This window comes from Fusarium falciforme, chromosome 12 (genome assembly GCF_026873545.1).
Source record: "Fusarium falciforme chromosome 12, complete sequence".
NCBI classification, from domain to species: Eukaryota; Fungi; Ascomycota; class Sordariomycetes; order Hypocreales; family Nectriaceae; genus Fusarium; species Fusarium falciforme.
In genome coordinates this window covers 143931-168565 of record NC_070555.1, presented here as the reverse complement: position 1 = coordinate 168565, position 24635 = coordinate 143931, and the positions used below count along the sequence as shown (strand labels likewise).

Here is a 24635-nt window from a genome sequence, read left to right as displayed (position 1 = left end):
CAAGAATGAGAAGTAAAGCATAAAGGTGGGAATAGAAGCTCCTCAACAATTCTCTTAGTGGAGCATCAAGAGTGGCAATGATTGGCTCTCGAAGATGCTTGGAGAGGATACGAAGGGATCAAGACATGCAGGAACCACTACCAATAGAGTCAGGCGGCAACTCTCCGTGAGGCCCGCAAGTGATTGCTTTTGTAGAGCCCACTCTGTGGAAATCCTTTCTTTTCGTTGCGGGCCAGGTCCGGCCCGATGCAGATCTCATGCGGGTTTATAGCAACTCGGTCCGGATCTAGATAGAATCGCATGCATGAACCAGATATACGTCACATACCTGCAAGTGATCCGTCAGAGTGAGGGGAGATCTTGCAATTGGCACTTAGTTTAAACTGAACGAGAGGCAAAACTTGGGGAAGATGAAACATGCACATGTTCTACTGGTCTTTTCAATGTCTTGGGGGACTGAGAAGACTCGCCTCTCCGTTATTTGGGCGAGCTGCTCGAGGTACAAATACCGGTTAATCTCAATCTTCTTAAGGGCACAGTCGCTTTATTTACAAGATCGATTTCTTCTTATCTTCATCTTACTGAGTCAATTCGTCACAACTCTCTTATCCATCATGGCAGTCCCACAAGAGTGCACCGTGTTGGTTATTGGAGGTGGCCCGGCGGGCTCCTACGCGGCCTGTTGCTTGGCGCGCGAGGGAATTGACATAGTTGTGCTCGAGGCAGACAAGTTCCCTAGGTCAGTCATTATTGTGCTTTTTGGCAGTTTCACAGTGTCATCGTGCTCACTAGGCAACAGATACCACATTGGCGAGAGCACGTTGCCGTCACTGCGACACTTTTTCAAGTTCATCGACTTTGATGATCAGTTCAATGCGCACGGATTCTTCAAAAAGGTAGGGAGGGCATCTTAAAGACTATGGTGGGCTATGTGCTGACTTGCCCGTAGAACGGAGCCGTGTTCCGGCTAGCCCAGGGTCAGCCCGATGCCTGTGAGTAGCCTTTGCACCCTGCCAGCGGACCTGACTGACCTCCTTTTAGACACAGACTTTCTCGCGGCAGGGGGCCCTGATGGGTATGCCTGGAATCTGCTTCGATCAGAGTCGGATGAGTTGCTATTCAGACATGCCGGCGCCTGTGGCGCTCATATCTTTGATGAGACCAAGGTCGACACTATTCAGTTTGAACAGACAGCAAGCGACGTCAAGGCTAATCAACCTGGCCGACCCGTGTCTGCGACATGGACTCGAAAAGATGGAACCTCTGGATCAGTCTCCTTTAAGTATCTCGTCGATGCTAGTGGAAGACGCGGCATTCTGAGCACCAAGTACCTGCAGAACAGAACATTCAACCCCAACTTCAAGAACATCGCCAACTGGGGTTACTGGAAGAGTGATAAGTTGTATGGTGTGGGAACCCACATGGAGGGTTCCCCGTACTTTGAGGGTCTTGAGGGTATGGCTATCAGAAATTGTGTATGAACGGTGACTCACTATCAACAGATGCCAGTGGTTGGGCGTGGTTCATGCCCCTGCACGATGGCACCCGATCTGTCGGTATAGTCCAGGATCAAAAGCTGGCCACTGAGAAGAGGCAGGCATCTGGCAGACCCTCAGCCTTGGACTTTTACAAGAAGGTACTTGAATTGGCTCCCAAGACCAAGGAACTGCTCGAGGGCGCGGAGCTGGTCTCTGAAATCAGGTCGGCATCCGACTATTCTTACACTGCGTCCACGTACCATCTGCCCAATGCCCGTATTTGCGGGGACGCGGGATGCTTCATTGATCCCTTGTTCTCCTCTGGTGTTCATTTGGCTATCACTGGTGGCCTCTCTGCGGCAGTCACTATTATGTCTTCGCTTAGAGGCGACTACGACGAGGAGAAGTCTGGTTCTTGGCACTCCAAGAAGATCATTGAAAGCTACACTCGCTTCTTCCTGGCCGTGAGTAGCGCTACAAAGCAGATTCGCACCCAAAATGAGCCAGTGCTTCAAGGCATTGACGAGGAAGGCTTCCAGAGAGCCTTTGACCTGCTTCGGCCCAGTAAGATTCTCAGAGCTATTCCTTGGGTGCCAGCTAACATGACGCAGTCATACAAGGAACTGTCGATGCTGATTCCAGAAAGACGTTGTCCCAAACTGAGATCTCCAAGGTCCTCGAGTTCTGCTTCCGAGCCTTTGTCTACGTCCCTCCCGAGAAGAAGGACGCCCTCTTCGAAAAACTCAAGAAGCTCGGCGTCGGTGCACAAGGCGAAACCACAACGGCAAAGGAGCTTGAAGATATCAAGAAGAACTTGACCCCCGAGGAGTCGCAGATCGTCGAGATCTTGCAGAGCAGACGCATGATCCGCGAAGATCCCTTTGACATTGATAGCTTTACGCTTGATGCCATTGATGGGATGGCGCCGAACTTGGAGCATGGAAAGCTTGGTCTCATTAAGGCCAAGACGGCTAAGCTGGATACGTCTCACTTTTACTCACCGCCTTTCCTAGATGGGCTGGTTCCAGAAATCCGAGGGGAGAGCACTCGTCACGCGTTTGCCGTCTAAGATGGCCAATCATGCAGGTTCTCCAAAGGAATTGTGATTGCAAGATACTGGAGAGGGGCAAGATGGAGTATGACTTGGTAAATGTATTGAGATTCGATGCATGTGTACTTAGGCTGAGCCGGAATCTTATGTAAGGGGTCCGTCAAGACCCATGTAGTGGTCGTCCTCTCGAGCAATAACCATGATGGTCACCAGCATTTTGAAGGCTCCCTGAAAACAACCTGTATGTATCAAGGATTATAAAATATACGGTGACTTGGGGTAATGCTCGTATAGCGATTTATCGTATCCTTTACGATATTCCATGCTCACTGTTTGAGGAGGAATATTTTCCCTCGATTGGCGAGTTAGCAATAGCAATGCTCACGGCAGACAAATGCCGGGGAACGAAACCCATGCTCGAATTTACCGGCAGTGACTGGTGGATTTGGACAAGTTGGAGTTTCAGAATGGCCGGTTCCATTTAAATTAACCAACCTGCGCCCTGTTGTTACAATAATACGAGGTCACTGAAACAACGGCCGTGCATTCAGTTGCTCCGGCGCTCAGGGGTCGATTCAAACCTCTATTAATACAGGACGTTGTTTTTTGTAGATTTGTTCGTTACTCGCTCGATTAGGCGTCGCAATTTGCACCTTCTATCTCGTCTCTATTGCACCAAACTGCCCGCCACCATGAAGACCACTGCTGTTCTCGCCACTCTTTCGGCCCTCATCCAACATTCCATCGCCAACCTCGATGTAGTCACTCTCTACGCCAAGCCCAATGCATACATCCAGGAGGCTTCTGCCACGCTTGTTGTTGGAGATGTCCCTGGCCCCATTACTGGAGATGTCGCTCTGTGGAGTGCCATTATGATGGAGAACCAGGCTTCTTTCCTCCAGGGTGTAACAGAGAATGCTCCTCAGGGGTATGTTGTGATCTGAAAACCCTAAAGACATGCCGCTGACGTTGGGAGTCTCGGATATTGCACCGACCTCGGAAAGCAGTGGTGCAACTTTGCATATGCTCTTGTCAACCAGAGTGAGCACCCTATGATCGTGGCCAAGTGACTTAGGTCTAAAACTAACACAATATTGCAAAAAGGCTCTGAACCTAAGAACGGCAAGCCAGTCAAGGCCGCCCCAGGATCTCGTATCAAGACGCACTGTTAGTAGAATTTATCTCTGCCTCTCAAGAGCTTGACTGATTTGATCGTAGATAAGCTGAACTATCAGACGCAGATGTGGGACCAGAACCTCTACATCAATGACAAGCTAATGTCCAGTGTCTCTACCAGTACGCATCTCAATTTAGGTATTGGATACGGGCTAATAGCATCTTGCAGGCCAGGGGCAGCATGGCGAAATCTTTTACATCTCAGTCGAGTGTGCAGCTGGCACTTGTGCCACTGCTCCTGCCCACAGTACGCCTTATACCAATCTTAATTACCAGCCTAAATGTTCTAATATAGTAACTAATTATTGATAAGGCTGGGAAGACATTTCTATCACGCTGAGCCAGGCTGACTCAACCTTTGGCCGTTCCGGAGGCTGGCAGTACGGTGCCACTGGTGGCAAGATGTCGACTCCAGATGGTGGCAAGACTTGGCGCTTCACTACCCTGAAAGTCCCAGCCACCAACCCGTAGTGTGGATCTGTTATTCGTTGCTGTGAGGTTGGCGATAAGAGCTGAAGGCGGTTCTCATCCTACCCTTCTCTTTGCGAGAGGAGTCACCATGCCCAAAACGGTGTGAGAAGTCGCAACAATCCGATTCGAGCTTCAGATTATATAGGTTATATTCCGTCACATGTTTGATTCCCTGATAATACTTCTCGCTCCAGAGTATACGAAAGAATCAGATTAGAGGTCGTCGTATATACTTTCCATTTCTTGCATTCTACTTTTGCCAAACCCAATTGCTCCGAGAGTCCCCCAGATCAACCTCCAATGGGTAAGATACATCTGTCCTTGCCTTTCTGCTGATAATATTCTTTTATCACCCTATATCTCCTCTATAACCGGTGAGGTCCGTTCGTTCTCATGCAAACAGTTGCACATCGCACTTAGACAATATGACCCATATCTCCATATCTGCTTCTATGTAATTTAATCTCCATATTTGCAATCCTATCGGACCACATAATAGTTGGCCCTAAACTTGCTCGAGCCAAGCTTCTTGACACTGACTTGGTCTACTTTTCACGGCGAAGACATGTCTTCAGGAAACCCCTTTTTGTATTAGCTCGTAGGTTTTGTGACCCACGATGGTTGGCTCATACTGTTCGGAGAGAGCCTCAAAGTCGGCACCAGAGTCTTCGATGAATCAGCCGGCGGAGGCATCCTTGGCGGCAATGAAGCCATTGAAGCTAGGCATCATAATATATCGAAAGGGAGTTGTCATGCTCAGTCGCATAGTGATGTTTCAACATGAAAAGAAGAGAGGTGGGTTCAAGGGATGTGAGGTACTGGTGAGACTGACTGTCAGAATCCTTGTATGATCGACCCGACAGGATTATTGATTGTTAAGCAGAACGAAACATCGTGATTGCAAGCCTTGGATTAAGGCTCAGTACCTTGCATAGATAATTGCATAGCCACGGCACCCGGTAGACCCACGGGCCGACTTTATAAGCAAACGTCCAACACGGGACCCGAAACGACCGTAGGTCCGGGCTATCGAAGGCTAGTAACGTGGCTTGGCTTCATGTAACCAAAGCTCCCAGCTCGCTCCCGCTCTCGCTTGCCCCCCTGTTTTCGTGATGGTAGCCCGATGGGTCTGGACACGGGAGATCATCAAGCTCCTGCTTTGTAACCCGTGAGCCAATACACATCAACTCCGCCGTGGAACTCCGCAGTACGAAATAGAAATCCGCCGCCTAATTAGCTGCGAAAGCTCACACGGTCAAGACTCAGGCTATAAATACCGGAAAACTCATGTTGTAAAGACTCGATAGCTAGTCTGCACACATACGCTATATCACAGAGCACAAACTATCAATTCACTCAATAACCCACGCAATACACGTCAATATGGCTATCGTCGCTGTTGCCGGAGGCACTGGAGGCATTGGTAAGAGTGTCCTAGAGCATCTGCAGCATCATGGTTCCCACCACAAAGTCTTTGTCCTCGGCCGCAAGGTAAACAGGCGTCTCCATCAGATGAAGGCTTGACTGACTCGGCCAGACTCCAACCGAGCCCCTTCCCGGGTCTCCGACGTTTCTCGAGGTCAACTATGCAGATGTCAGCTCGCTTGTCACCACCTTGCAGGATTATGCAATCGACACAGTGATTTCTACCATTAACCTCGAGACCGACGCTGGCAGCCAGTCGCAGCTCAACCTCATTGCTGCGGCTGACAAGTGTCAGACTACTCGACGTTTTATTCCGAGCGAGTTTGTTTCGCAGCTTGACGAAGAGTATGTATCAATGCCAATCCAGAATTGGAATGCTCACATGAGACGATAGTGACGCCAACTCGGGGCCTGGAATTGGCGGCTGGATCCCCAATGCCCGAGCACTGAAGAAGACAAGCCTCGAGTACATCCGCATCTCGATCGGCTTCTTCTCGGACTACTGGGGCATGCCTCATATCAAGAGTAACCTGAAGCCGTTCCCGTTCTTCATCGACGTGGAGAATGGAAAAGCTGTGGTCCCTGGCACCGGTCAGGACAAATTCACTGTTACATACAGTGAAGATCTTGCCCGTATGATCGTTCGACTCCTGGATGCGGAAGACAAGTGGCCCCCAGTTGCCTTCCTGTCTGGCTCGGACATCTTTCTTAATGAAGTTATCGCCAGTGTCGAGAAGGCCCGCGGTATGTATCCAGAGTGTTTAACCCTCCAACTCCTCCTGACATGGTCATACAGGCTACAAGATCGACGTCACCTACGACCCTGCCGAAAAGCTGGCCAAGGGAGAGGTGACGCTTCTGTCCCCCTCGGAAGAGGTCAACGAGGGCGAGTTTAAGACTCTGCTGGCTGGGGTGTGCCAGATGATCATTTCTGGGGCGTGTGTCCTGCCTGATGACGACCGTAGACTCAGTAAGATGTTCCCCGAGATCCCCCTCACCTCTGCAGAGGATGTTATCGCCAAGGCCTGGACCGGCAAGTGAAGATAGCGTTTGTTGGAGGTGGGGAATACGGGACAACGAATGGGAGGGGTGTTTCGAGATGGTGGTAGCCAGGCAGAGAATTATCGTAGCACAAGTAGGAAGTCTATTGGCTCAATAAACTTCCTCTTTCTAAATGATTCTACATCAATCGCAGTGATTCGCACCTGTGCTTAACCACTTCTTATGTTTGCCAGCTAATGTGTTCTTTATTATAGTTGAAGCCCAGCCCTCGATGGGATAACTGAGTCAGAAGACCATATGTTTGCCACCCCAGCCATAGACATTTGTGCAAGATGGAAAACTTTTCAGGGGAAGCATCTTGGATCTCACAAGCCAAATGAACCACGAGCTGCCGGGGAAAGTTACCCTTCTTGGATTCAACGACGTGTTCACCGTGAAAGGTAGATGCAAATTCCGCATCACGAGTCGTTGATGAGTGGCGGCACGAACAACAGGGATTCTTCGCCTAGCGTAAGCAGCTTGCATTAGACCGCCCCACCAAGTAGGAAACGGAGTCTTGGCAAAGTCCGGACGCGAGCGCTAACAAGGACAGTCTCGAGTGGATGTACAACAGGGGTGAGGATGGGAGTCGAGGCAGCCACGGACATATCTCTGCTCCGAAATACCGTGACATCTAATCTTGTCTCCGACATTTGAGAAACCTGTATGCTTCGTAGGAAATGTAATGGACACAGATGATCACGCTCGGGTCGTTACAACAGTAGTATAAGTAGACAGCAATACCAGCTTGTGGTTGCATCTTAGAAGAGTCAAATACAAATACTTGAGCTTAGATCGATCCTTTTCTCCTATTTTCTCCAAGTATCACACTCAAACACCAAAATGGGCATCCCTGAGCACGTCATCAAGAAATATGCCGCCGAGCGAGAAAAGCGACTTCGTCCCGACCAAGTCGCTCAGTTCGTCGACTTTCGGGACCCGACACTCGCCAGCATGGACAAGGACCCATATGTCAACTATGAGGCGCTTACTTCCAAGGGGTTCCCTCTCAAAGATGGCGCGGAGGTCAAGTTCCTCATCGCAGGAGCCGGCATGTTGGGCCTGATGACTGCTTATCATTTGGTGACCAAGGCTGGCATCAGTAGTAAAGACATTGTCCTGGTAGACAAGGCGGGCGGCTTTGGAGGCACTTGGTACTGGAACCGCTATCCAGGTGTCGCCTGTGACATTGAAGGATACTGTTACGTGCCCTTGTTGGAGGAGACTGGCTACATGCCCAAGCTGAGATAGTAAGTACGATCTCTGCCTACGACGGCCCCAAGCTGACACAAAGTACAAGTTCCAACGGCTACGAGATTCGTGAGCAGCTTGAACGAATCGCTCACACATGGGACCTCCAAGGACAGTTCTGTACCACTGTCACTGACCAGAAGTGGGATGACAAGGCAAAGCGTTGGGTCGTGACGATGCTCCACAAGCTGGGACTTGACCAAGAGCCAGAAAAGATAACTGTTCGGTCGCAGTTTTTGCTTCTAGCTGGAGGCATTCAGATGTGCCCTCACGCTCCGAAGCTGAACGGGCTCGATGTCTTTCAGTCCAGGTCAGATAAGGTCCTGATGCACACTGGGCGTTGGGACTGGTCCAAGAGCGGCGGTTCTCAAGAAAGGCCAGACGTGACCAAGTTTCAAGGCAAGCGAGTTGGCATCATTGGAACTGGAGCTACGGCTGTCCAAGTTGCCCCATATCTGGCCAAGCGGGCAAAGGAGCTCTACATATTCCAGCGAACGCCCTCATACGTTGGGCCGCAGCCTCAGAAGGAGACGACAGTTGAGGACTGGTCCAAGGTGGCGAATAAACCCGGTTGGCAGTATGAGCGCATTGCCAGCTTGGACGCCATGTTCACGGCAAAGGAGGATGCTGAGGACAAGATCCAGGATGGCTGGACTAACATGGTGGGAATGACTGCCATGGCTGGCCACGCAGGTAAAATCGTCACCAAGGAGGAGGAAGAGCAACACGTCAAGGACATGCTCAACCGGGACTATCCATGGACCGAAGAGATGCGGTCGCGCGTTGACGCTCTGATCAAGGACCCATCGACGGCCGAGAAACTCAAGGCCTGGTACTCTGGCTTCTGCAAGCGTCCAACCTTCCACCCCGAGTACCTCTCCCTCTTCAACGAGCCCAACGTTACACTCGTTGATACAGATGGTAAGGGTGTTGAGGGGTACACTCCCAATGGCGTCATGGCCAACGGCCGGGAACATGAACTTGATGTCCTCGTCCTTGCGACAGGCTACACTGTTGGGCTCGTCGATTCTTGTCCTTCGTCAGCACTCAATGCGACTCTGACGGGACGTGATAACAGACTTCTTAAGGACAAATGGGATGGGCCAGACTATGGCACCCTTTACGGCGCCATGACGGAGGGGTTTCCAAACCTGTTCTTTGCCTCTGGTAACGGGAGCACCGTGTCTCAGAACGCGCATAGCTTCTATAACCTCCTCACCCGACTAATTGCACACGTCGTCAAGGAAACTTTCATCCGAGCAGAGGACCCGGCCAGGGCAACAGTTGAAGTTCAGAAGAGCTCTGAGGATGCGTGGTCCGAGGAGATTGCCAAGCGAGCCCGATGGTTTTCTGCCTTTCCCACCTGCACCCCGGGATACCTGACTGGTGAAGGTATGGTTCAGTCGCAAGGCAGCCTCACTGAAGAGGAGGAGCATGAAATGGCCAAGAGGTCTTACTGGGGTGAAGGTATCCTCAGTTTCCAGGAGGTTGTCCATGGATGGGTGGAGGGGGGGAAATTGGAAGGATTGGTCATTGCGTGATAGATACCGTTGACTGAACAACCAAAAGCAGAGGTGTTTTAGATAAGATCCCCCGATGGAAGCTGGCATGGTGGATTTTGATGCAGGATTAGAATGGTTCATAGCTGACTGATACATACCATTAGAAAGGCCTAGATCTCGAATAGGCTCTCATATTCCAACATTTTTTCGACAGTAGAAACACACCAACCTGCCTCGCAGCCTTTCCTCCATAATGTCGCTTCAGAGGAAGGTTTACTACCATGGAGTTCCGCCCTGAGAATGTGGATCTGGCGTCCTTAGCTCCGAATTCTCCGGCGATCGTCATCCCTCAATATTTCATGCTCCGATTACCATTTCTCGTCATCAACAAACAAACAGAAAATTGTTATCAGGAGACCCCAACTCTCTGGTCTAATCAGTAATAGACTATACGTTAACCAACTCACAGACTCAAAGCGTACTTGTCTCACGGCAGACCGACCATCGTTATCGCTGAGACTAATGCCTCGCACTCCGAGCCATCCGAGCCTCCCGACCGAGCCCGCGCCAGAGTCTGCAAACTCAACCCCAACCCCTCCGTCAAACCTTAGAAGAATCCTTCGAGAAAGACGCTTAGCTCATAGTCGCAAGGCATGTTTCCCATGCCGGGAGAGAAAAGTACGCTGTGATCACCAACAGCCTTGCCAGACATGCCGCAAGCGAGGCCATGCTGACCTTTGTTTTTACCCTGAACCCGAGACTGGTCTTCGCTCCCCCAAGCGCCGGAGTCACCGACACGGCGAGGATGGACCAGTCCTTGGACATGTCGGTTCCGTGGAGACATCCCAGGCGACTGTCAACGCTGGCACCCCATCATTGCTGGGCGGCAACTCCATCATCGCTGTAGCTCGACGGGAGAGCATACAGCCTCAGTCAGATTCCCAAAGTCGGGAGGCATTTGAGACGGGCATCTTTCCCCTACTGGGTATGGACACTAGTTCTCAACAGAGGGAGTTTACCCAAGTTTCTCCTCCAGGCCCATCACTTCCTGAAGACCAGGAAATAATTCAGCTCTTTAACACGTACCGTCATCGAGTGCATCCGTCTCAACTTGTGCTGGACGACATTGACGAGGTGGAAAGAATGATTTGCTCGCTGATAAATCGGGACTCTGCACAAAGACAGAGCGACAGCCATCTCCTTTGTCTACTCCATGCCATCCTTGCTGCAGGAGCGCAATTCTCAGACCTCGCACCATCAACCAGACTTAAAAAGTCCCAAAAACACTGTTAGTATTACTCGGCTCACCTTTCTTAGCTTGATAGCTCATCTGGATACACAGTGAAACATGCATTGAGCCATCTTGGTGCGTTTGACTACCTCTGGAATCCTTCAAAGAGGCTGCTCCAGGCTCTCATAATCCTTGGCCATGTACTGCAGAACGACATGAACCCACGGGGTGCTTGGGTACTTGGTGGGACTACCATCAGACTCGCACTTTCTTTGGGCCTTCATCAACATGCCTCAGCTTATGATGGCTTCGGGGTCTCTTCTTCTGAGGCGCAGCACCTTCGGTAAGACCTACAGCATTCAGCTTGTTACGAGTTCTGAAATCTGATTTGCCATCACAGCTTGGCTATAGTTTGGCAAGATGCCCTCCTCTCTTTAGCCTTTGATCGACCTCCAGCATCGCACGAGATGGATTTGACATCGGATCTTCTCCCTCTGGGGCAAGAGGTGGCTCTGAATTACCGGCAGGCAATGAACTGGCTCTGTCATCTAACACTCACGCACACTCGAAGCCGGGACCAATCTTGTCCATTATCAAGTGTGGGCAAGCTCCTCGACAATTTCGACTCCCTGAAGGACTCGTTATCCCCGCATCTAAAAGATCGACAGCATTGCTCCTCCATACAAGATATTCAAGAGCACTATAGCCTAGAACTGCACCGGAATTTTACTCTATCCACCCTATGCCGCCCGGTCCTTTCCCGGCAGGTCAGGCAAAGCCTAGGTACAGATGATTCCGCAATGTGGTTAAGCAGGTTCCAAAGTGCACTTAAGAAGAGTGTGCTCGCATTCATTCGTCTACGGTCTCTAAGTAACCTTGCCACCCGGTCATGGGCTTTTGTGCACAACGGGCTCTCTTCTGCGTTATTGTTAGCCTTTACGAGGCACCTTGACGATTCCGAGGACTTTGGGGAGATACAGGCTCAGCTAGTCAAGAGCTTGTCCGAGGGGGGCGAAGACGCCGGTCGCTTTTCCGCGGCACATAGGAAGGCTCTAAAAGCTCTCAAAGTGTTGCAAGAAGCCAGGACGGGAGAAATTGCCTCTACAGGACAAGTGGGAGAAGTACCATCTCCAAATTACGCAGGGGAGGATGTAATATTCCAAGAGGGCATGTTTGACCTTCAAGATTCCAGGTCAGTTTAATAGCCTCAGCGAGAGAGCAATGTCACTGACCTATTATTCAGCTTGCTAGGGATGGACGATTGGCTTCGTACCTTTGACTTTGACGCATTCTCTCCTCTGGACGCGTACAACTTCATAATGTCTGACCAGGCTCCAGCAGGGCCCAGCATAGGTACTTTAGCAGAAACATGACTCTATTCAACTACTCTACAGACTGGCTGTAGAAATAATAAACCCATTTCACTAGTCTCACGCGAGAACTACATCAGCATCTACTTGGACGAGCCGAAGCCCATCGCCTCCCACCGATTAATAACTCTCTCCTTGATATCCTCAGGAAACGAATGCTCAAAGTCGGCTGCCTCCCAATCTCTTCCTGTGGTATACTCAACAGGCAAAAGACAATCCGAAACAACCTTCCCGTCCTTATCAGGGGCACCATTGCCGTGAGACATATAGGGAATCAGGGGAAACCCAGACACATCCTCAAAGTGGTACTCATCCATTCCAGGACGGCAGCGCGTGCAGAAAGCCCAGACGACATCCTTGAAATTGTACACGTCGATATCATCGCCGACGAGGACCAGACGATGAATTGTATATCCGACTTTATGACGGAAGACGATGTCTCCCACCTTGCGGCAGAAATCCTTGGGGTTGGTATCTAGCTCCCGTAGCTTCTGAGTGTCAACTTGTAGAGCGACCCACGTCACTTGCGACTCGAACGGAGAGAATGCTTCTTTAATAGGGAGGCCCTCTGACTTGAGGCGAAAACCGATCTCTGCAGCCGCAAGCGGACCGATCATGGTATGCTGGTCAAGGTCAGTGGCTAGTCGCGCAGTGGGTAGCTATTGGTTACTTACAGTCTCATCCGTCAGGCGGCCGCAGTTTGAGACTGGGAGGATGGCATCCTTACGATGAGTGATAAGATCAACCGTATACTTGGGCCACGGGTGGGAGTCGCCAGGAAAGACATAACTGGGATAAGATTTAGCGTCAAAAGCTTGTCTAGGTTGTCAGGACTTTCCTTACCCATGCATCTCTCCAAAGGGGCCCTCAAGGCCAGTCTCGGTAATCGAACATGTACCCTCAAAGACAATCTCGGAACTTGCAGGTACGTAAAGCCCGTTGCTCTCGCACTTGACTACCTCAAGCGGAGATCCGACCAACGAACCAATGTACTCAGCCTCGGAGAGTCCATCAGGCAGTGGCATGCTGGACGCCATGATGGCAGCTGGAGGAACGCCAAAGGCCAACGCCCAGGGCATGTCGCGGCCCTCCTTCTTCCACATCTGGTGCATCTGCCAGATGTGCTGCGGCTTGATGACGAGGCCGACGAGATGGTTCCGGTCGTAGACCATTGCGCGGGCGATGGACCAGTTGGTCCACTTGCCGTCTGGCGACTGAACAATGTGCATGCCATAGGTCTGTATGTACTTGCCACCGTCGGACTGATGCAGCAGTGGCGCGGGAAGTTGAGTAAGATCAAACTGGTCCGGCGTGAGGCGGAACTCCTTGCAGGGCCCGGTCTCGACAACGACGGGCGGGATAGGGGCAGCAGTCTTGGCCGCGATCATCTTATCCAAGATCTCCTTCATAGATGATGTCACGGGAAGGCCAAGGTGTCTAGCGAGTCGCCCGAAACGCTGCTTAGGGTCAGAGCGGAGCGAGTTGGGAGCGCCGAGGATTCTCCAGAGGCCATTGTTGTCCTGGCCTTTGAGTTTGTTGAACAGGGGGGCCCTTTCGTCGTTCTCAACAACTTTGCGTATGATGGCGCCAACTTCAAGATGGGGGTCGCATTCTTGGTTGATTTGTACAAGATCGCCGTCAGATTCGAGAGCCTCGACGTAGGCTCGGAAGTTCATGTGTGGGAGATCTTGAGAAGACATGTTGTGAGAATAGGTGTTGATATTTGCAGATGTGTGGGTAAGGGTGCTAATGATCGGGGTAAAAGCAATCACCAAGATAGTTCCCAGGTGCTTCTTATAGTCCTTAAGCCAGCCAGTCCCAGCCCTCTTTGCGTAATGTCCAGGGCTCTGCTGGAACGATGCCCGATGCCTCCGAGTCCGCCGAACCCTCCGAGGCTCGGGGTGGGTACATCTCGGGCCGCTTCAATAGGGGAGCCACTCCGAGCTGACCGAGTGCCACGAAGTCGCCTCCCGAGAACCATAGGCCCATGCAGCTTCCGCCCTAAGGCTGTCTCTATATTAGACTACGATTGAGGCCTTCCTTTCCTTGTTCAGATTCACCACGGTTTCAAATCTACATCGATCATCCTTCTACCTGTGACTCACCCTCAACTTAAACATCGATCGCGTGTCCCTGAGCGCCACATCTTTTATCTTCATCCTTATAAACTTTGAACTGCCAACAAAAATGGGAGAGATCACCAGAAAGAGGATTATAGTGGCCATAACTGGCGCAACCGGGGCCGCCATTGGCATTCACATCCTCTCGATCCTTCGCCGCCTTAACGTCGAAACCCATCTCATTATCAGCAAATGGGCAGCTGAGACCATCAAATACGAGACCGACTACGCACCAGCCGCTGTTCGTGCTCTCGCAGACCACGCCTACAACTCATGCGACCTAGCAGCGCCGATAGCAAGCGGTTCGTATCGTGTCGACGGCATGATTGTCGCTCCATGCTCTGTTAAAACACTGGCCGCCATCAACGCGGGCATCTGCGACGATCTTATCACGCGTGCCGCTGATGTGTGCCTAAAGGAGCGGCGAAGGGTCGTCTTGTCGGTTAGAGAGACGCCACTTAGTGAGATACACTTGAGGAACATGATGGAGGTTACTCGTGCGGGGGCCATCATCGCGCCGCCAGTGGTCGGTTTCTACACGAAACCGAGTTCGGTTGATGATATCTTGGATCAGATGGTCGGGCGGTTATTGGATCTATTTGGGCTCGAAGCTGGAAACTTTGAGAGATGGGAAGGGATGAAAAAAGAGTGATGGCTGAAGGACACCGCACATGTATCAAAAGCTGTTATTAAGGCGCGGTAGCAATGTAGATCTACTATGGCATAGCGAGGAAAGGTTATAGAACGATAGGACTCTTGTAGATACTTTTAATCAATGTGTATGTTTTTTTCATCAACTCCTGGGGCTTTTTCAACAGAGAGCGTAATCATCTCGCCACATTGTCACCTACTGTATTCCTCACTTTGGTCTTGAGCTCCTCCATGGCCGCTGTTAAAGGCACCAGTTCCTCTACATCCCTTGATATTTCCCTCGTCGCCTCGGCCACATGCTCAAGCAGGATAATGTCTGTTTCGCAATCGTGAGAGGCCACCGGATGCAGCAAGTAAGTAGCCAAACATGCAAGCGGTATGTGCGCTTGGAGGACAACAAACGTGACAGCAACAGCACCCATGGAGGGTATAGCCACCAGAAGAAGGGCTACTATCTCGAGGATATGCCGTGACGCGTTGAGCACCAATGGGTGATTTACAACCTCAAGACCAAGTGCCTGGTTCTCTGGAATGCCAGAATGGACACTGAGAGCGCGACGGAGCATGAAGATAATACAAGTGTATCCTTCTAAAGCAACACCAGCAATCGTCCATAGCTGACCGTCAGAGTCTATCATTTTCTTAACCCAGTCGTCCTATTCTCGCCGCTTTAGCTTTACACGACTAAGGACTCTCGGGGTTGGGCTTCTCACAATTCCCCATTGTTCGTACAATGCCTCAATGTCGCGGCAAAGCGCCTCGGTTTTCGAGACAAGCTCCGGGTCAGGTCTACCTTCAGAATCCTCCAGTAACTGTAAAAAGTCCAGGAGAATGAAGGTCCGTCGAGAGTCGATCAAGAACCGGATTGTTGTTGTCGTTTCTTCCTCTACTTGCGATCCAGGCTCAGCAAGCCATGGGAGGTTGACCTTGGCCTCCGGTCGGCAAGCCATTATAGCGGGTGGTTTGTTGTGAATCAGACGGAAATACACATCCATGGTAACCAGCTCCCAGAAGCCTTTTCGGCCTGCATTCAGTACAGACTTGTCCAAGTTTGTCGCGTGTGAGTTGGGGTCGTTATCAAGACGGTGAAGTTCGATTTTCTCGGCATATTGACATCCGAGTTTGAACATGTTCCAGCTCAGCTCGATGTCAAAACGTTCGGCGGCTACTCGCACCTGGCGAACTTGGATTAGCGGTGATATATACCAACTGAAAGCCAATACTACCATAAAGAAGGCAGCGATAAAGTCCGTGGTTGTACCCGTCGCTTGTGGCTCCCAGGCTGAGGCTGCGTTCAAGCAGCGATGATATAGCTTGCTCATGGTTTTTGCGTTGTCAGAAGCCGATGTGAACTGGCGACTGAGAAAACAGCCATGGTATAAAATGCAATAATAAACAACGATGATGGCTGCATCGAGATGGACATTGGGCAGCCCGACGATATCAGGCATGAGTTGTATAAGTTGAATGTTTAATAAGGCAGGAAAAAGGTCTTCTGATAAGTGAGCGAAGTAACCTGAGCGCAACATGGTTAGTTGTGCATCTTTATTTCAGTTAAGCAATCACTCGCTTTGTATCCATGACTTCGCTAGTGCCGGCTCAATGGGCTCCTCCGCAATTGCACTGGGGGAATTATGGCGTTCAGCCACACGCCGTTGGGCTTCTTCGACGGCATACCGAAGGACAGGTAACGGTGCATTTGGATCTGACGCAGCAGATGACGATTCTGAGTGCTCAGAGGCAACGTTACCGCCAGACACAGAAGTCAAAGGGATGACTGGGAATGGAGGATCCGATTTGACACCGCTACCCGCGTCAATAGCAAAGTCTAATTCGGATTGATTCTGAAATGCATCTTCGGGTGAAGCATGGAACTCGGGCGAGTCATCCAATTGACTTTGAAGGTTCTGACAACGGCAGTTTTGTTCAATTCGATCCAGTCGTTGTAGAATCGTGTCCAAGGTCGCCTCAATCGATCTGACACGTCAACTTACGCGTCTGCCAAGTCAAAGCTCATCACTCACCCTACACGGTCCCCGGTAGTTATGACGGGTTTCCTGGGCACCCGACGAACATAGACACATTCAGTATCTTGCTCCTGGCACCTGTTACATCCGGGCAAACGTCGGTCACAACGGATCTTGTCGCGTCAGTTGAGCTTGACTGAGAGCACAAGAGCACCGACCTTTTTAACCCTGCACCTTTTGCACTGGGATGGTCAGCCATTATGCGAACTGCGCGCAATTGCCTATGGATCAATTCAATTTTCCACATACTCACCGAGATTGGGTTTATCAGTGGCGCGTCTGCCATGACGTTGACCAATTCTGGACTGAAGCTGGAAATGAGCAATGGTTCTGACTCTCACGGCTCACGCGCGACGATGCAGGGACCCGAACGGTTTTAGTGATTGAATTATGCTTGTTAGCGATCTCGGGGAAGGGATGGTTGAAATTCTTGTACAGGGGTTTTTGATCAGACCAGGGCTCCCTAATTCTCATCTAACCCGACTCAGAACTCGGGGGAAAGGATTCTGTCCACCACGTGACCTGCCCTACCACCATTACATTATTGTGGTGCAAGTCGCGGATCAGTTCCAACAGGCAATTGACGATATCTAACTCTATCATCTCTTTTATTAGCGCCAGAGAAGATCCTTTTGCCAGTCAAAGACACAGAGGTGTACACACGGAACACGAAACCCCTGCAGAGATCGTCACACGCAACCTGTGAACGATCTTCTGGCTCAGTTAACCTATCAAGGGCCAGGCTTCAACTATAATAAAGAACACATTGTCAGGTCACCTGTGAACGTTACACTCGAATGACAGTATCGAGATCAGTCAAAGCCATCATACCCAACAAACGGCCAAGATACATTGCAGGTCTTTAGTCCAACTAGTGCTAGATGAGTCTTCCGCCACATGTCGGTCTCGTAAACCGTGAATATGACCTTCCTGACTCTCTGTGGGTTTGTCTTGGCCCTGCTTTCGCTTACCAAACCCTCAGCCACTTTCACCTCCGCCTGGCCATTTTCGCTAAAGAACGAGTCCAGCTAACTTAAAACAACCACTCTATACGCACACCGGTTAGTTTCATTCAACCTATTAAGTGTGCTCTGGGATCCAGCGTAGCCCACCTCTCGGTCCCCTTCCGCCTCATGAATTTGAGAATCGAGATACATCTATTTCTTCCACTTAAGCCTTGGGTTTGCAATTTGCGCGCAGCTTCTTCCAAAGACTATGCATTCGCTTGGCTTGTCCAGGTGTGAACCTCTGGGGACCGCAATCACTATTCTCTGTTAGTGGCTCAACTTTGAAACACGTACAATGGCTAAAGACTCACGGGCTAATGTAGGTCATGAAGTTGTCCACTGGGTCCAGGCCCGGCTGATCAGGGCAAGTATCGCGACCTGGCTCGGGACAGTCCCCATCGGCAACTGGATACGCCTCGGCGGGAGTATCGTCAACCCCGTCTCCTGGCTCCTCACAGCCATTCTCAAACGTGTGCTCAAGACCAAGCCAGTGGCCAACTTCATGGACAGTGACAAAACCATACGTTGGGGGAAGTTGACCAGGGTTTTCAGATTTCATGAGGCAACCGTCGTTGACAATGTCTTGGCTAGTGGGGTTAGGGATCGGCAGCTCGCATTTTCCACCAGGGACCATGTCCTTGATATAAAAGAGATTTAAATCCTTGTAGCTTCCCTTCCGAAGGGCCGCTCTGAAGTCAGGCTCAGTGGGGTCCTCCACGGGGCTGCCTCCGGGATTGTCGGCCCAAGACTCATTGATAGACCTGGTGGTCTCGATCAATTTGAAAGAAAAGTCCCAAGGCTTGTAGCTCTTGTTGAGCAGATCGATCTGGCCCTTTACGGTTTCATCCTATAGAAAGAATATGAGCACGCATTTGAAGTTTCTTGAATGACGGGACTCACAGTGATGTATCCATCTTCCTCCTTGTCACTTGCTCCAATAACATGAACGTATGTATTGATGGTGACATGTTTTCTCCCTCCTCGAATCTCCAAGTCTCCCTTGAGGTTCTCAGTTACAGCCCTCAAAGCGTGGCTGGAAGGTGAGGTGCCGCAAGGAGACTGGGCAGCTGTGGCAGCGCCAGCCCAAAGGCCAAAAGCGACACTCGATTGAATACGCATGTTGAAATCGTCTTTAGGGGACAGATAGAGTAGCGAGGTTGATGAAGATGAGAGTGAATCATGCGACATGTTCCCTTTTTAAATCTTTGATAAACATCCTACTTCGCCTAAATGCCCTTCGGTTTAAATCCTTCGCTTTACTGCGCCCCCTCTGCTTAGATCCTTCGCTTCACCGATCGTCCACCGCTTGGTCTGGTATGAAAGATCCGCAGCTGTGAGTTTCCCCTGGCTAAATCCTCCAGAAAAGTGGAACGATGCAGCAAGAGTTACGTTGAGCTTGCAAGGGAGGATTCACACCCACATCCCAACCCTGGGCGAAAGCCAATGGAACTTTTTACGAACCGCTCGTATTTTGAGCAATCATTGCTTGGCTACCATATTAGTAGTCACGTGCAGTACCTTACAAGGGATTGTAAGCCCAGGAAGTAACAGATTTAAGGAATATTATTGCATTCCTACTGGCTCTCTCGGTAAAGATGCCTAAACAGCAGCTATATCGCGCTCGTACGAGGCAGGACAAGTTCTAAACAGGCAGCGACATAGTTGCTTTCTTTTTGGATAAAACGCGTCAGCTACTACGTAACTAGGATCGGTGTTTGCCCGATGGGGAAACTTGCGAGGTAGTTTTGCGGGGGAGCCTGCCATCTCGCCAAAGAGTGCCTATCAAAAAGCGGCCATGGGTAGGAAACAATATCTATACTTCCCAAAGAAACAAAGATCTATTACTTACGCACTACCCAATATCTATGGGGGAGAAGATTTAAGGGGATTTTACAAGAGTATTCAAGTTGTGGTTCACAGAAGCAAATTAAAAACACTCGCGAGGATAATGGACCCAAATTACCGGGTCAGCATCCTGCGTGCTACGAAGCCTTTGAGACGGAATTAATTTTGAACTCAATATCTTCCTTTCCTATACGATAATATTTAAATGATCTAACTAGGCCTGGGTCGGTAAGGCTGCCACTGGTGAGCTTCAGTTCATCGACGATCATTGTAGGGTAGGTACTCACCAGTTGCTTTGGCGGAACATCGATCCAAGCCCCCATCTGAATCTGATTATGATTGGCGGCCGTGAGAGAAAGATCATACTTTTGGGGCTTTGTCCACGAGAAATAAAAGCTCATTGGAAACCCTGGATCATATGGTGCTGCTTCATGAATGGCGTCGATATCCTCCTTGGAGAGCTCCACACGCAGCGCATCAGGCATGGCGTTGATGTGGGCAACAGTGTTTACGCCGACAATCGGAAACACATAAGTCGACTGATGGAACAAATAAGAGAGTGCCCAAGGCCGAATTAGTTACTAACTCTCGAGTCAATGGTAAATTGTCCACTTACTATTGCCTGAAACGACGTTCCCTTTGCACTTGCAATCTTTTCCAGTGCTTCAGACACCGCAAGGTCTCTCCGACTTGGGGTCGCTTGGAGAGCATCCGGATCGTTTGCTCTTTCTTGCCTCTGTTCTGCAGAAAGCAGTTGACCACTGCCCAGTGCAGACCAAGGAACTATCGCCATTCCCTGGTCTTCGCACATGGGAATGATCTCACCTTCCATGTCACGGCATGAAGCATTCCATTTGCCCTGATATACAGAGAATGGGGTGAGCCCATGTTGTCTTGCGTCTAGAACGTGTCAGAGATGATTGCAATCGAGGCCGAAGCGGAACTTACAGGCGTTTGCCTTCACAACTATCCAAGCTGGAGTGTCTGAGATGCCCAAGTAGAGCACCTCCTTGGCCATGACATGGGCATGCAGTCCCCTCATGACCTCCTCGACCGAGGTTGTAAAGTCCCACCAGTGCACGTACAGAATATCAATGTAGTTGGTCCTTAGCTTTTCCAAGCTGCACCGAACTGATACGTGCATGCTCTTGACAGAGTTTCCAAGAAAGTTGGTCTGGAGAGGCGTATTCTCCCTATCGTGGGCGCGATAGTGAGCACTGTACTTTGTAGCAATGACCATTTGATCCCTGGTTCCGCGCTCTTCCATCCACTGCCCAATGAGCTTCTCCGAGTCCTCGGAGTTGTAGACGTTGGAGGTGTCGATAAAGTTGCCTCCAATCTTGAAAAATGCGTCGAGAAACTCAAAGGGGTCTTGGTTTTTGCCCGTGTACTCGGCCCAACTGTTGCCGATGCTGATTCCACCAAGACATATGGGAGAGACCTTGACTGCCGCATTTGGGGAGAGAACACGGTGATAGCCCATTGGGGAGTTGGGCTTTGGTGGAGGTTGAAAAAGAGACATGTTGGTTGGTTTGATTTTGTGAAGTTGGTGGTTGGGGTTGGGGTTGGTGATGCGTGTTAACGAAGGAAGGGTTGAGCACTTCGGTTTACTGGGAGAATTGGGCAATATATAGCCAGAAAAAACTTCTTCCCTTCATCTACGCTGCCAGAGAGTTTCGTCATCGATATCAAAGTCCTCGAGCCACATCTAAACCCTCCAGTCAAAGGGCAAGATCGAGTGATGGCAACGCGAGGCGACCACCCGAAGGTCGCTCGCCCCGCACGCTAATGCGACCTGCTGACATTGGCGCATCGGGCTTTTTGGCTCGTGGCCTGACGTCCCAAGAAGGTAGTTTGAACCACATTTTATCTCATCTTGAAGTCGAACTTTATTAGAGTTGTATTTGGTCTTCGATGGTTCCTCAATGAGGCAGTCAACAAGGAAAGAGGACAATTACTCCAGACCCCACCGCTGCTGGGACACACCTACTGTGCAGATCAGCCAAGTTTGCCCTTCATCACATCCAGAATCTCACTCGCTCGAAGAACAGGGCCAACGTGTCCCTCTCCCTCGAGACGTCTCAGCTCGGCGTTTGGTAGCAGCTGAATTGCCTTTTCGGCCATGGCAATCGGCACGTGAATATCCTCTGTGCCATGCCAGATGAAAAGACGGTCTGCATCTTGTATCTCCTCAATCTTGTACCCCCAATCACTTCCCAGCAATGCATACTCCTGGGCAAATGTCTGCCCGCCTGGCTTCAACGCCTCGCGGGAGCCGGCCACGATGGCGTCCCTGTAGCCGCCAATGTTGTCGTAAAAGACAACGCGGTCTGCGGCAGGTATGCTCTTCATCATCTCCATCATCTTGCTCACATAGACTTCGGGGTGCTCCTCGTCTCGCGCAGCCGACGATTGGGTATAATCCACGATCCAGGCAAGAAGAGAAGGAACCCAAGGAGCGATACGAAGCAAAAGAATGTTGAGAAACTTCATGCCTGCGAGTCCAAACGAGATCGGGTAGACGCTGGAGCAGAGGGCAACCCCAGTGAGCCGGTCTTTCGGCAGCGACCGCAAGCATGCCAAAGCATAGGGTCCGCCACCAGATGCGCCTATTATAGCAAATTGGGGGATGGAGAAGTGGTCGGCAACAGCGAGTACGTCGGACGGCCAGTCGAGGAATTGTCGACCAGGCTGGGGCGTGGAGCCAGCATAGCCAGGACGGTCGAGGGCGACAATCTGAATGCCTCGCTCGAGGGCGGCATTGTGCATCATGTATGCCTCGTCGTGGGAGCTAGGGACTCCGTGAAAGTAGAAGACGACCGGAAGATTCTCTGTTCCAGGTTCTGTATCCCTGCCAGCGCCGAAGACGCTAAAGGATAAGATGCGACCGTCAGGAAGCGTTAGAGTCTGGGTTTTCGCGCTGAAGAACGAACTACTCATGGCGGGATGAATCTATCGATAATGAAGGCTGATTTAGTAAGGGCAAAGGTTGTTTGAGAGGATGAACCGTCTGCAGACGAGGCCACGCAAGGCAGAGACGAGGGGAAGACTTGGGGGTGGCATGATCTGACATTGCCCATAACAAGCTTAGTACAATATAGAGGGTTTGGTAAAGTAACAGACCAGCTGGATAAGTACCACAAGTTTCCGATAAGCCCATGTCACTCTTATTTAATATATAGCAACAGGGTTGGTTAGTGAGCTCAAAAATGTTCTTTCCAGAACTTGGCCTCGACATCAACATCAGAGGCCTGCTTGCGTGTCGACCTGATTTAACAAGCTGTTACAAAATGTTAGATGAATCACCAGGAGAGACTGGTCATGGACATTTACCGACACCTGAGAAATAGATGCCTACTTGTGTTCTCCTTTTTTTCTCAAGCCGACGAAGATAAATTTTGTCAAAGATTCTGCTTCGGATACCTGTGAACATTCGAAATTATCACGTTCTGCGCCATATAATAGTCGATTTTTTTTGTCAAGAAGATATGAATTCGAAGGAATCGATCGTTCGACGCGTCTGGAATTTTTGCTTGGGCGGTCTTCGAGAGCACCAAGTTGTGACTCAAACCATTCAAAGGAAGTGACACCTCAGGTCATAAAGATAAATTCGACACGAAACAAACATTCAAGACCATTATTGTTGTTGCGCATATGCCCAATGTTGTTCAAGACAGAGGTCCATGGTCTTACGCCCATCCCCGCTCCCATCAAGGTGGCTTTCTCCGTATCGAAAACGTCTTCGGCTGGGGCACCGTACGGCCCGTCAATTCTCAGCGATGTTATCTACTAGTCATTTTGTAGGGCGGCCTCGTAAACAGCCGCTGGATCCACTGAGTCCTCTTCGAAGACCCTGGATAGTCTTACATTGCATCATTTGCATGCAAGGGAAAAAACTAAAGAAAAAGAGACCACTCTGCTAGCATTAGGATATGATGCTATGAAGTGTCGATATTACCATTCTTGATATAGTTGAAGGCCGGCCCTTAATGGGATAACTAAGCGGATAGATAGAAAGAAGGATGCCTCGAACTAAACTATGGAAACGAGTTGCGACGGGACGTAGAAGGCAGGGTGATGACACATACTGGAGATAAGAATATCACAAGTGCAATTACTTATACCCGCTCATCATTCCAACCTCGGACGTATTTACCAAGCGCCGTACTACCTCTGAGTATAACCTCTGGCCGCAGCGGCATTTAAGGCCCCGTCGGATATGCCTTGTTGTGTTCTCGCGCGGGGCGGTTTGGGAACTTTGGCGACTGATGACGGATGGGGACCAATATTCACTTAAAAGAATATCTAATTTTCATGCTTAGCCTTTTCGAGATTATTAGTTACGCATTATGAAGTTATCGGATTATTTCGTCTAATTCTCTACCTCCACGAGATCCACGAGAGCCTTTTTCCTTCCACAAGCCTATTCCATCTAATCCCTAGTCATCCATCCTATGAATTGAACATCATGCCGCCGGCCATCTCAAGCTTGCAGCCGCAAATACGGCAAGCATGTGAGCCATGCCGGTAAGTGCATTTTGCCTTTAGAGTGCACCGCGGCCTCTGCAAAACTCACCGTCAACCAGCCGGAAGAAGACGAAATGCACGGGAGAAAGGCCGACCTGCTCTTACTGCAAGCGTCTCAAAACTGAATGTTTCTATATGCCAAGAGGTCGATCGTGTGCTCAAGGGTTCGGAAAAAGGGAAGCCATCGACGCGTTGTAAGTCGCGGGTTTCCAAGACAAAAGTGGAAGCTCATTATAATCAGGACCAGACCCACTAGAACAAGGGCGCGAAGGCATCAAGAATCTAATCTTAACTCTATTCCTGGGCTCATCAATAGTCTAACGCTGCTGTTAACCCTCTACTGGGCTCAGCAATATCCATGGCTACCCAGTTCGAGGCTTCACCTGGCATGGCATCGTCAAGCCATTCGTCCACAAGGCCTGTGTCTTCATATTCTCTCAGATCATCTGGCCGTCTTCCAGA

The 24635-nt window shown here is 50.3% G+C and overlaps 11 protein-coding genes across 11 annotated transcripts; 6 read left to right on the top strand and 5 right to left on the bottom strand.

The window, feature by feature from the left end:
• Window positions 1-614: 614 nt before the first annotated feature.
• On the top strand, window positions 615-2547 carry NCS54_01379100 (Hypothetical protein; the record flags this gene model as incomplete). Its single annotated transcript, XM_053158964.1, has 6 exons — window positions 615-739; window positions 800-896; window positions 950-992; window positions 1042-1455; window positions 1503-2042; window positions 2090-2547. 6 exons carry the CDS (start codon window positions 615-617, stop codon window positions 2545-2547), a joined length of 1677 nt encoding a protein of 558 aa, XP_053014939.1.
• A 674-nt stretch (window positions 2548-3221) lies between these two features.
• Window positions 3222-4176, top strand: NCS54_01379000 (Hypothetical protein; the record flags this gene model as incomplete). Its single annotated transcript, XM_053158963.1, has 6 exons — window positions 3222-3457; window positions 3506-3570; window positions 3634-3696; window positions 3748-3825; window positions 3875-3952; window positions 4019-4176. 6 exons carry the CDS (start codon window positions 3222-3224, stop codon window positions 4174-4176), a joined length of 678 nt encoding a protein of 225 aa, XP_053014938.1.
• Window positions 4177-5559: 1383 nt separating this feature from the next.
• On the top strand, window positions 5560-6642 carry NCS54_01378900 (NmrA domain-containing protein; the record flags this gene model as incomplete). The annotated part of the gene is made up of 4 exons (XM_053158962.1): window positions 5560-5667; window positions 5714-5946; window positions 5996-6345; window positions 6398-6642. 4 exons carry the CDS (start codon window positions 5560-5562, stop codon window positions 6640-6642), a joined length of 936 nt encoding a protein of 311 aa, XP_053014937.1.
• Window positions 6643-7485: 843 nt separating this feature from the next.
• Window positions 7486-9434, top strand: NCS54_01378800 (Hypothetical protein; the record flags this gene model as incomplete). Its single annotated transcript, XM_053158961.1, has 2 exons — window positions 7486-7892; window positions 7943-9434. 2 exons carry the CDS (start codon window positions 7486-7488, stop codon window positions 9432-9434), a joined length of 1899 nt encoding a protein of 632 aa, XP_053014936.1.
• Window positions 9435-9864: 430 nt separating this feature from the next.
• Window positions 9865-11999, top strand: NCS54_01378700 (Zn(2)-C6 fungal-type domain-containing protein; the record flags this gene model as incomplete). Its single annotated transcript, XM_053158960.1, has 4 exons — window positions 9865-10683; window positions 10738-10969; window positions 11027-11818; window positions 11870-11999. The coding sequence occupies exons 1-4, from the start codon at window positions 9918-9920 to the stop codon at window positions 11997-11999; spliced, it is 1920 nt and encodes a 639-aa protein (XP_053014935.1). The 5' UTR covers window positions 9865-9917.
• An 80-nt stretch (window positions 12000-12079) lies between these two features.
• On the bottom strand, window positions 12080-13696 carry NCS54_01378600 (Ferulic acid decarboxylase 1; the record flags this gene model as incomplete). Its single annotated transcript, XM_053158959.1, has 3 exons — window positions 12080-12619; window positions 12671-12785; window positions 12840-13696. 3 exons carry the CDS (start codon window positions 13694-13696, stop codon window positions 12080-12082), a joined length of 1512 nt encoding a protein of 503 aa, XP_053014934.1.
• Window positions 13697-14183: 487 nt separating this feature from the next.
• On the top strand, window positions 14184-14768 carry NCS54_01378500 (Flavin prenyltransferase PAD1, mitochondrial; the record flags this gene model as incomplete). The annotated part of the gene is made up of 1 exon (XM_053158958.1): window positions 14184-14768. One exon carries the CDS (start codon window positions 14184-14186, stop codon window positions 14766-14768), a length of 585 nt encoding a protein of 194 aa, XP_053014933.1.
• Window positions 14769-14943: 175 nt separating this feature from the next.
• Window positions 14944-17080, bottom strand: NCS54_01378400 (Hypothetical protein; the record flags this gene model as incomplete). The annotated part of the gene is made up of 7 exons (XM_053158957.1): window positions 14944-15423; window positions 15481-15942; window positions 15994-16126; window positions 16445-16744; window positions 16792-16907; window positions 16953-16976; window positions 17048-17080. The coding sequence occupies 7 exons, from the start codon at window positions 17078-17080 to the stop codon at window positions 14944-14946; spliced, it is 1548 nt and encodes a 515-aa protein (XP_053014932.1).
• An 884-nt stretch (window positions 17081-17964) lies between these two features.
• NCS54_01378300 (Peptidase-M43 domain-containing protein) lies at window positions 17965-18920 on the bottom strand (the record flags this gene model as incomplete). Its single annotated transcript, XM_053158956.1, has 3 exons — window positions 17965-18058; window positions 18113-18648; window positions 18702-18920. 3 exons carry the CDS (start codon window positions 18918-18920, stop codon window positions 17965-17967), a joined length of 849 nt encoding a protein of 282 aa, XP_053014931.1.
• Window positions 18921-19856: 936 nt separating this feature from the next.
• Window positions 19857-21168, bottom strand: NCS54_01378200 (Aldo-ket-red domain-containing protein; the record flags this gene model as incomplete). The annotated part of the gene is made up of 4 exons (XM_053158955.1): window positions 19857-19880; window positions 19934-20185; window positions 20263-20546; window positions 20595-21168. The coding sequence occupies 4 exons, from the start codon at window positions 21166-21168 to the stop codon at window positions 19857-19859; spliced, it is 1134 nt and encodes a 377-aa protein (XP_053014930.1).
• A 476-nt stretch (window positions 21169-21644) lies between these two features.
• Window positions 21645-22586, bottom strand: NCS54_01378100 (AB hydrolase-1 domain-containing protein; the record flags this gene model as incomplete). Its single annotated transcript, XM_053158954.1, has 1 exon — window positions 21645-22586. One exon carries the CDS (start codon window positions 22584-22586, stop codon window positions 21645-21647), a length of 942 nt encoding a protein of 313 aa, XP_053014929.1.
• Between the last annotated feature and the right edge of the window lie 2049 nt (window positions 22587-24635).